This window comes from Eucalyptus grandis, chromosome 6, assembly GCF_016545825.1.
Source record: "Eucalyptus grandis isolate ANBG69807.140 chromosome 6, ASM1654582v1, whole genome shotgun sequence".
Classification (NCBI taxonomy): Eukaryota; Viridiplantae; Streptophyta; class Magnoliopsida; order Myrtales; family Myrtaceae; genus Eucalyptus; species Eucalyptus grandis.
This window is the reverse complement of record NC_052617.1, coordinates 42,161,025-42,172,103: the sequence shown is the minus strand read 5'-3', so window position 1 is coordinate 42,172,103 and position 11,079 is coordinate 42,161,025. Positions and strand designations below refer to the sequence as shown.

Below are 11,079 nucleotides of genomic sequence, written 5' to 3'. Positions count from 1 at the left end.
GAGGACCAGTGTTTGCATCCGCTCTCACATCCTACCTAGTATCACAAGGACCTCCAGTTCCATATCTCAATTACTGGGCATCTAGAGCGTGTTACATTACACCATTACACCTCCAGGCATCCCGCACCCCGCCTGCGTCACGACGAACCTCTGGGGCTCACCATGTCAATGATGTCCCCGGGCATCCAGTATGCATTACGTCACACTCCCGGGCATCTTGACACTCCCGAAGAACCTCCGGGGCTCACTAGTCCCTAGGCATCCAAAGGCATCGCAATCACAATCCTCCAAGCAACCCGACTCCTGAGGCATGTCATCCGAGGGGTCTAACGTCATCAATAATATTTCCACCATGGGTGTAGTAGTCTAATCAAATGATTTCATACCAAAAGTTTTTCACGCCATTCAAGCACGAGAATAAATTACTCACAAAATCTCGAATCCTAATATGAATCATAGTGCAAACAAATCTTCTCATGTCGATGAAAACAATTCATAAATTCAAGGGCTTAATATCGAATCCATCAAAATTAATTTTCCACGGTCTCACCCCAAATATTTTCAAAACACCAAGCATGGTTTTAACACATCCTCACATTTCCTGAATTTGAAATTTCTACATCAACCGATCCTCTACATAAGGCTTCAAGTATTTTCGGTAACACCAAAACCAGCAAGTTTGCAGTCCAAAATCTCAATAACCTGACCCCAAATCGTTTTGAAATTGATTGTATAACACAAACTTTAAGAATATTGAAACCACTCATAGTAATACACGGACGAATCCTTCAGGCGTAGGAAATACGAGATTTCTCCATCAAAATTGCGGTTAAGTCGACTACATCTAAATCAATTTATGTAAGTATCCTAAAATAATGTTAGATCACGGAATGTAGTTTACCAAGCAACGACGGAGTCTACACGATATAGGTTAGTGGATATTGACTTGCCTTCGATTTGGTGGCGTTGACGGCAAATGGACTGTGGGCTACGGATCAAGAGCACGGCTGAGGCGAGCTGTGGGACGGAGAGGTGGCCAGTGACACGGTGCGGTCGGCGGCAGTGATCGGCAGCCGGACTTGAGCAAAACCGCGCCTGGATTTGGACCGGGAATTCTCTGGATTTGGACGAAGGAGATGATGGGTGGTGGTGGAATGCCGGGGAAGAGAAGGATTTCTCTCTCAGCTTGCTGCGGTGGGTTTGGTGGTCAACACTCAAGGGATGCGTGGGTTCAACGGAGGACGCGTGGGCGGACGTGTCACCGAAGAAGGCCTCATTTAGTTGACCGATTAGTCAACCCTTTTTGCCTCCTCGTGGCTGCGTGAGGGAAGAACACACGGACAAGCCGTGTCCCTCAGCCAGCGTCTCCCTCCGCCACTCCCCCCTCCCCCCCCTTCATGCGCGTTACAGCTGTAGCGACGGTCCTTGCATGCATGGGCAGCGGACGTAGCTTCTCATTAGTTGACTACGTGAGTCAACTCATCTGGATTGTCGGCCAACTATGGGATCATTCCATGCGCGTATGCCTTAGTGGGTCGTATGGAGGAGACAAGGTTGGCGTGATTGCATGGCCGCGCATGGCAATTTTCCCGGTCATGTGGAGAAAGAAGCATCTTGTCGTGGTCGCAATTCCGAAAGTCTGTATCCCCGCGGACATGAAGAGCTTATTTCCGTAAGGTGCAATTGCGAAAGATGTTAATTATCAAAGTGGCGAGATATGAAGAAATTTCTTGATGAGATGCCATCGTGAGAATGTGGCAATATGTGACGTCTCCACACAATGATGGTAATAACGAAACGGCGTCCACAAATAGTGCCAACGACATAGCTCAACGACAAATTCGTCGATCCATCACGAACCGTTACGTATTCGAGGTCCGGCGAAATCCAGATATTATCACACCAAATCCAAGTATTAACATCAAAAGCCAGGGGAGTTCCTGCTCGGTGAATGTTGCTCGAAATTAATCTTACCATACGAGACCACTTGCATCAGGCACAACTGTTAAGCACTTCTTCCTCTTATTAATGGGGGAATTGGACTAAGTACTTATAAAAAGAAGAATTTCGATGCTGGTAAAGCAAACACAACCGCCTCAATGAGTGAGAGAGAGAGAGAGAGAGGCACCAGTAAAGACCCCCAACTATATTAAGGATATCGAGCAGGACAATCATCAATCTACAAAGAGATCCGACAATGCAAAGCGCTCCTTTGGGCCTCGACTGATCAAGAACATTAACTAGAGTACGTAAAATTTCCTACAACTACGAGCAAAGCTGACTAATACAGAAGCTGCACAACTTAACAGATAGCCAAAGCTTTTCTATCATCGAGAGACTTCTCTTAGCTCCAGAAATGCCAAGACTACGAGAGAGCAAAATAAGGAACACTCCGCCGTCTCTTCAGAGCTCCAATGGACTCAAGAAACTGTTCTTCCATAGCACACGGATGCAATATAAAGATTCTTTGCCCACTTTTCCTGCATGACAAAAACAGAGCGTCAACCTCAAGGTATAAAAAATATTGGGGCAATTGACTTCAATAATCTAATGCCGTTAAGTACGCACCTTGACATGTGTGCTTGGGAAAGCAGAAGTTCGCAGAGTCTCCTGGGTCTCATCCGTTGGCCTTCTCCTTGGTACACTAAGAACAAATGCAGCTTGGTCCCACGTCGCAGCAGTTGCCGTGATTCGATACCCACAGTCCCATCTCCGATGTATGCCTTCGCTTGGGTAAAGGAAATCCAATTCAACGACCTGAAATTGATGGTTGAATGGTGAGTTCTCCAAAACCATCAGAGTAAATGGATGTAAAGAAGACACTAAATCCAGTACCTGGTCTGAAAAGCCCGCACCACGAGACATTACAATGGCCCATCTACTTCCCGATGTGGCCATTGCAGTTACGTAAAAACCCTCTTTCCATTTTTTGTTAATCCATTTGAATGGAAAAGAATCGCTCACTTTGTAAGACTGTTGAAGATACTGGGTTCCTGTGGGTCAAGATATTAGCATTAGAAGAACGCAGACATCAGCAGGCACATGATACCCAAAGTAGGGGAAGTACCTTTCGACATCACCACTAACGAGCTCCCATTAGTGGCTCCAGCTATTGCACTGATGTAATAGTTCTTTTCCCACTGATCCATTATCCATTCCTTCAATCACACATAACATGTCAGCATCTGACAATTTACAACAAAGTAAAAGGCACTTTGGGATTACCCAGGCCAAACCTACATATTTACAGCCTAAATGACCAGGCTTTTTGAGGAGTACCTCTACTTAACCTAAAAAGGAAGATTCCTTAATTTGGCATGCACACATGACTGGCAATTTGATGTCTCGCAAAAATGTGGAAAGAGCATACAATTCTCAAACCACTCAAACATGGAGATCTGTGGACTTAGCTAAGTACCTTGTGAAGAAAATAAGGAGAGAGTTCATAAACTTGTGAAGTAAATCCAGTGCCAGCGTCCATAATAAGGGCCCAGAGATTTTGACATGAGGCCACGCTGCTGATGAACAAGCCATCATCATTTCCTTTCTCAATGTGTTGATTGAGCCTTGTATCCGCCACATTATAGTGATACCTATGAAGCAAATAATAATTTAGCTATGTTAACCGTTAACACCAACCAATCATAATTAAATCAAGCATTTAGCAAAGTTGCTGAGGATAATGCAAGACGGACAAGTTTATTGCAAAAACAATAGGGCCAACCGCAGAAAAATCCAAATTACTTCATAAAATAATCTGTGACCACATCATATTAGTACCTTTGCTTCATAGGGCGGCGAGCATTGTAAACACTTATCCACTGAGTCGCTGGCATACCCAAGCGGATTTTCTTCTTTGGTTGTCCATCATCATCTTCATCGTCTTCCTCCATTGTCAAGCGTCCTCTCTTATGACCAACCTGAATGATGAGCTTTTCATGACAAAACATAAAATCCAAGTCAGCTCCAAACACATTTTCCAAAGGATAATTAAAGTCGAATGATATATTTGTTAATAATTGCAAAAGGAGAGAACCATCTTCGGTACCTTCTGAGCACCCTCTGTGTTAATTGGTCTAATATCCGGGTTTGGACCAATAATCCCATCAAAAAAGGAAATATATTTCGCATATTTAGGTTCCTCATCAAACTTCAAATTCACTACATGTTCAACGAACTGTCGAAATGGTTGTGGACAGAAACAACAAAGAGTTTCAGGAGATGTAGCCATCTTCTTCTTGCAAACAAGAAAACCTTTATTCTCTCCCTGCAATGTGATAAGAAGCATAAAGATCAAGTCAATACTGTTGACATTTGACAACACTTTATAAGCAATTTGCTAATACCAACCTGATAACCCTGCCAGGGTAAACGACCTCGGAGAAGGAAAATCAGTGTGTAAGCAAGGGATTCAAGATCATCTCTCCTGCTACCGATTCTCCCCAAATGAGCATGGACACTAGCATAACGCACTGTTCCCCTATGACAAAGAAGCCAAACAAGAGCAGCTAGTGTTACAAATTGTCTTGTGGAAAGAACCACGTCAATGAGAACAAAGAGAAAACTTCTTGTTAAAAATATCTTAAACAAAATGCAGACACCTGAAAACATCTGGCCGTTGATCATACTCAACATGCAGACCAGTTGAATTGTCCCGCCATTTAGTCGCTGACGGATGAGAACAGATAACAATTCAATGTGAGACCTCTACCAGCTTCACAAATAGAACCATCCATAATGTAAACAAAGAATTACCTAATCCGAGATCAACCAAGAAAAGTTTCTTCTCATCAGGAGTCCCCGGTGGGCCAAGTAAAAAATTCTCTGGCTTTACATCCCCATGTACATAGCTGACAAAGTTTCGTAATATATATGTATAAAAAACAAGTGAGTGACATATAGCTTAATTATTCCAAGGAGGGGCAATTAAAACTGCTCTCAATCATTAAAGAAAATAGGATCTAATTCTCAATACGTTACAATGATATTCTCCTATAATTATTTCTTTATAAGAGTAAATAAATGCTAAAACTTACATTAATATGGGTATACTAAACTAAGTCCTTCATACTAGGCCTATACTGTGAACGATTAATGAATCTCATCAGAGACAAGGTAGGAAATTGGTCAGACGAGTCGCACGAGAAAGATCAATCACTCAACCCGAAATTTTAAAAAGATCTGCAAATGTAATAGCAGAAGTACCCTTTAGAGTGCATTTTCTCCAATATGGAAATTGCTTCAATGGCAATGCATGCAACCATTTCAGTTGACATTCTGCATAAACAACAAGTTTTTAAGCACTTAATAAGTATAAAGCAATAAGCATTAAGGGCCACAACAGTGTACCCCAAACTTACGTGTGAGAATTGTTATTCCAAACATCCCACAGGCTTGGCCCCAAAATATCCATAACCTGCAGGAAGTATGATCTGTCAAAGACCTATTATGATGCCAAAATCTAGGAAAAATCTACTTCAATAATTGCAAAAAAATGCATACCATGACATAGTAGTCACCTTGCCGACCCTTGAAGTGTACCCGGGGTACACCATGACTACCGCCTAGAGTGCTGCACACATGATACAAGAGTAAGCGATGATACAACACTGACAAACAGAATAATGCAAGGAGAAAAAAGCATACTCACTTGTAGACCTGCCATTCGTATGGGGGTCCATAGTTACATCCTTTGCTACTTCTATGCTCAAACTTCAAGGCCACCTGAGGGACACACTTATTTAATATTGTACATAAAGGAATCATAGATGCATGATATAATGGAAGTGAAGCATAAACGGAAAACCAGTATACCTCCGCTGGCCCATTTGTATTAATAGCAGAAACACGTCGACCGACATAAACTTGCCCGAAGCCGCCCTTTCCCAATTTCCTGTCTATTCTATACAGAGGGGACCCACCAACCTGGACCTGCAATAAAGTATTCAGCGAATCATATTCCAAATAAAGCAAATAACCACCAAGAGAGCAATCCATTAGTTATTTTGTCATACAGGAAAGGAAACTCAACAGGCTGTAACCGGCATAATGAGGCTCACAATGCTATAGCGACACATCACAAACTTGTACCAAACTCAGAAAGCCCCTAAAGTTATGAGGTCACTCAAGGCACGAAAGCATTTAGGCCATCCATTGTGGCAAAGAGGCTTGCAACGATGACTTAAGAATTGAAAATCTAGAGCAAACGAAATTTTTAGGCGTGAAAAAGGTTCATGGTCATTGTGCTGCCACTTCACTGTGACAACTGTACAATTTCATCAGATGCAGTTAACATGTCATATGTGGAACCATCAGCTTTTATAGATGCATGCACATCACAATTAAGGTATTTACTAGATAAAGAGAGCTCAGAAAACCTATCCAAGACATGCAAAAGTTCTGACTAAATAATACCCACAAGTAAAGCATGCTAAAAGCAGAATATGTGGAACAAATATTCATAGCACAGGCACAGCTGGAAATGTTTTGCCTAGATGTGAAAAAAAATGTAATGGGCAAGCCGTGGCTAAAAGCAGAATATGAGCAATAAATAGCTGAGCTGGAATTATAATCAAATAGAAATGAATTGAATTGTCATGGACAAACTGCAAAAACAACAAATTTAACAACTGTTTTACTGCATTTACTTTCTCAGTATATACTACCATCTTGTAAGCTCTTTGCTCCATGAATAACCCTAATCGAATGCATGCTAAGATGAATGGCAAATTCAAGATAAGAAACTCCCATTACATTCTCCCAGATGTTAAAATAATTCTGACCGCCAGTAAAGTCAATAGCTCAAAGATAGGACTAACATGCCTTAGTGCTTTATTGATGCCCCAACAAGGATTTCTTTTTTTTTCCCCAACTTAAACACGGAATTATTTTCCAATAAAGAAAAAACCTCTATGATGCAATCTTTACCGTCACCCCCGAAATAAAAAATTGTCAAAACATATTAAGCTAGAGATTATACTGTAGAGCTAGGTCAGACTTAGGGTTGCTCTTCCCATGGCTTTAAAATTGTAGTCCTGCCATGCTAATTTAAAAAAAGAAACCAAACAGAGCTAAATTGAAGAAACATGCGGCATCAAAGATATTCTTTCCCTTCTTGCCTTCAGTTTCTTTTTTTTAAATAAATGGCCATCCTGATGTCACCAGAACAGCATATACCTGGGGAGTTTCACCATCATGTGGTTAATTATCAAGTGAAATTGTTCCTTTAGATCATGATAGATAGGCGACATGGACCCATACAAATGACATGCCAAGAAATATTTTAATAGATAAAAAATTATTTCCAAATTTCAACCTTACTCAATGGCATTCCTTGATTCCTTTTCTAAGTTAGGACACCAGATAGAACAGAATAAGAAGTCGAGCATTAATTCTACTTAAACCATCCACTACATTTGTTGGACGAAACCTTCATTTCAATGTTGAAGTTTCCACGAAGTAGTATAAGTAATTTTAAATTGAAGCTTGACTAAACACAAGGATAAAGAGGAAAAATTAATAGCATAAAGAGGTTCAGCCAGTCATGTCACACGGGTAATCACATATTTTAAGACAAACCGTGTCTAAACAATCAATGAGTCAAATCTATCAAGAAGTTGAAAAATTAGTTGAATCGTCTTCTCCTTTGTCATCTTCTCCACTACAAGATTTGCTGTGACAATCATCTGGACAGTGTAATGTTACGGTTTCATGCTTCTTTGAATATCACAGACATGAAACAACATTTCATCTTTTCTGCTTCACTTTCTTCCCCCATTTCCCTGTTAGTTCTTCCTCTTTCCATATATCTTTTTCAACAGAAATGAAATGGCACCAACGACTACCACTACCAAGCTAATCTCAACTTGTCTCAAAGGATACAATGATGTAACATATGACTGATAGTAGTCCGGAACACATTAATCCATACCAATATATTGCAAAATAATTAGATTGGCGAGCACCAAGCAACAAATGATTAAGGAACCAAATAATTTAAGAGGCATCTAAAATTAGTAGACATCAAGCATCACATTACCCAGGTCTCTTCATAAAGGTTTTACTATGACTCCACATAATCAAATAGAGCAATTAATAGAGAGGAGAGTAGTTTAAAGGAAGGAAATGCAAGAGCAAGAAATTATGGAACGATGAATAAGACATGTAACAATAAACAAACACACCAGTCTTCCCAATTAGTAATTCAACAATTGACAGCCAACAGACAGTCTTCAACCTCAGTTTGAGGTTATGCACTCTGGGTAATTCTCTAAATCAGATAAATATAGAAAGCCAGCAATTTAATTCAACAGTTGACATATGTAACAATTAACAAGCACATCGGTCTCTCCAGTTAATAATTTAACAATTAACAGCTAACAGACATTCATCAACCTCAGGTCGAGGTTATGCACTCTGGGTAATTCTTTCAATCAGATAAACATAAAAAGCCAGTAAAATGATTGTGTAATATGAGAAGTACACTTAATTTCTAAGCACAATCCCAACTTCTTTAGTCTGACTTCTACTTTTGGAGCATATACTATAAGGAGGCTCTAGATTGTCATAATTTCATGATCAGAGAAAATAAACGTAACTGCCTCAAAGCATAACATACATAGTTTGAGACCAAATAAAACTTAACATGATGCAAGAAAGTTACCCACAATATTCCTCAATTGATAGTCAAGAGCACACCCAGCCTCATTATCACATGATTTACTCTACAAAGTACAGAAGTAAAATCACATATTTCATGACGTCCAGGATAGGGTACTTCCCTGGACAATCTACTAGCCCCAATTGATATACAGTGGGAAGCAGACCGTGAGGCCTTTCAATAAGTAAATATTTCATCCTGGTAAATTGTCCTAATGCATTTCAATCATTGGTTTTAAAGAACAAGGCATACATTTCAACCATTGGATTTAAGGAACAAGATGTGCAATTATGAAATTTCCTGAGAAATGCTCCTAATGCATTTCAACAATTGATTTTAAGTAACAAGAAGTGCAATCATTAACAGTTTCATGCATCCAACGGCTTAAATGCACTGACAGCACCATAAAAGTCCCCTCCAACCCCCGAAAGAGAACACACCATGCGCACAGCACGCACAAACAGAGAGAGAGAGACTTCACCTCGATAATGTGGATTGCTATCAGAGTTTCTTCTACAACTGAAGTCAACTACTCGGGGTTACGTAGTCAATAATTTCTTCGAGTAACAAACACTTAAACAACAACAACAACAACAACGATGCTCAACACTACCACAATAATTCACCTTTTCACTGCTTTTAACTCAATTTAGCAAGAAAGATCACACAAATTCGTGAACCAATCGCCCACTGTCATTCTCCACGATAACCAGCCACCACATCCATCCCTTACGGAACACAAATAATAAAGCATGTCCAGTTCAATGACAATCATTAAAAGTTAAAACCACAGAAAACTTCAAGCAATACGAAAGAAGACAGATGCCAACAGTGACGACAAGACGACAACAGCAACAACAGAAACAAAAATAGTGATAATCGTATACTAAGAGCACAAACCTTCTCGGGAAGGGGAGCCGTGCTCCCCTCGTCCTCCCCCGCGTGTCCCCCGTTGCTGCGGCCCGCCCCACTGTCAAAATCGCCCATCGGCTTCTCTCCCACACCTTCCTTCTGCAATGCAGGTGGGGACGCTCCCAAACCCTCCTCCAAAATCACCCTGCGACCTTCCCCTCCCTCCGCTTTCCCCTCCTCTGCCTCCGCCGCCTCCGCGACCACGTTCCCCTCGACGACCTTCTCCTCCCGCCCTCGCTCGTTATCCGCCGGCACAGCTCCGGTCGCCGCCGCAGCCACCGCACTCCGCCTCCGCGTCCTGGTCGCGATCGCGCCCCCGGCGGCGTCGCCTGGTCCCTGTCGGTTGACTCCCCGTGCGGCTCGGCCCTTGCGCGCGCCACTACGGCGTACTGGCATCGTTCATTGTCCAATCATCATCCCCGGAATCGAGAAGGAAATGGACAAAACCCCAGCCTTTCTCTGCTCTCACTCCGATCGACGACTGAACAGTCCCCCAAAAAGGCCCAAAAAAAAAAAACCAACGAATCGGCCAAAGAGTCGCCGATCCGAAGTCGCCGATCTCCAGCTGATGATCAAGGCTCTCTCACGCTCGACCGAAGCACGCCGAACGGAACGGCGACGAGCCGGAGAGGGGGAAAGAAACGGGAGAAAACCGTCGCGATTCAGCTGGGGACGAGTGTCGCCGGAAAAGAATGTGGCTTGCGGCGGAAGCTAAGAAACCGGCCGCCGGAGCGCGTCGGGAAGTAGGAAGAAATGAACGAACGCGATCGTCGATGGTCGAGACTTCTCAAGAATCTCCGAACGCTCGAGCGAGAAAGAGAGAGAGAGAGGAGAGGAGAGGAGAGGAGAGTGAAAGCAACGGAATAAATTATTTTCCTTCTTCTTCCTTTTTTTTTCGCGTCTCTAGGTTAAACAATTTATAGAAACGAGGAAATTATCGCGTGGAGAGATGGGGACCGTCGAAACCAGAACATCGACCGCGATACGCGCTCCACGTGCGAATGAGGTTTAATTTTTTCCCGTTATGGAAAATGAAAAAGGGGGCGTCGCGTTTTCGCGTTTTTCTTTTTTTTTTTATTTATTTCTATTTTCTTTCTTTTTCCTGTTATTTCCGTTCTCGTTCGAGATCGGGAGATGATCCGGACAGAAGCTGGGCTTCACAGCGCACGGATGCGGATGCGAGCAGGGAGGGATGGGGCGTGGGCGGCCCACGGCTGTTGCGGTGAGGAGCGAATCTGCACCGTTCGATCTCGGAAGGGGAGGCGCGATATTTCTTTCTGTTCTGTTCTGTTTTCCCCGTCGCGCGGGAACGACGACTTTGCTGCGCGTCTGGGAGGGAGGGACGGCGATCTTTCCTTGAAGTCTGCGTTGACTTCTGTTATGTTGGTCAGACTTGAATTCGGTTCGAGGTGGGGGGAAAAAGGGAAAGGGACAACAAAAAAAGCAAGTATGGGTGTAAGTGGAGCTCGGTCAATGTGAGGACGTGTTTCTTAAAATAACAATATATA

At 42.4% G+C, this 11,079-nt stretch overlaps 1 protein-coding gene across 1 annotated transcript; it reads right to left on the bottom strand.

Annotated features, from left to right (window-relative positions):
* Positions 1-2,123: 2,123 nt before the first annotated feature.
* Positions 2,124-10,444, bottom strand: LOC104449912 (casein kinase 1-like protein HD16). Its single transcript, XM_010064219.3, has 16 exons — positions 9,560-10,444; positions 5,815-5,931; positions 5,651-5,724; positions 5,503-5,572; positions 5,361-5,416; positions 5,206-5,277; positions 4,756-4,850; positions 4,602-4,668; positions 4,351-4,480; positions 4,049-4,267; positions 3,781-3,932; positions 3,419-3,593; positions 3,068-3,158; positions 2,836-2,993; positions 2,569-2,757; positions 2,124-2,480 (listed from the first exon to the last, which is right to left on the bottom strand). The coding sequence occupies exons 1-16, from the start codon at positions 9,965-9,967 to the stop codon at positions 2,421-2,423; spliced, it is 2,133 nt and encodes a 710-aa protein (XP_010062521.2). The 5' UTR covers positions 9,968-10,444; the 3' UTR covers positions 2,124-2,420.
* Positions 10,445-11,079: the final 635 nt, after the last annotated feature.

Excerpts from the sequence above, each read along its gene's own strand:
- LOC104449912 (XM_010064219.3), bottom strand. The coding sequence starts at position 9,967 with ATGCCAGTACGCCGTAGTGGCGCGCGCAAGGGCCGAGCCGCACGGGGA. Across the intron at positions 5,932-9,559 it reads CGGCTCCCCTTCCCGAGAAG|GTCCAGGTTGGTGGGTCCCC; the intron begins GTTTGTGCTCTT and ends ACTTTATTGCAG. Across the intron at positions 4,268-4,350 it reads TACCCTGGCAGGGTTATCAG|GGAGAGAATAAAGGTTTTCT; the intron begins GTTGGTATTAGC and ends ATCACATTGCAG.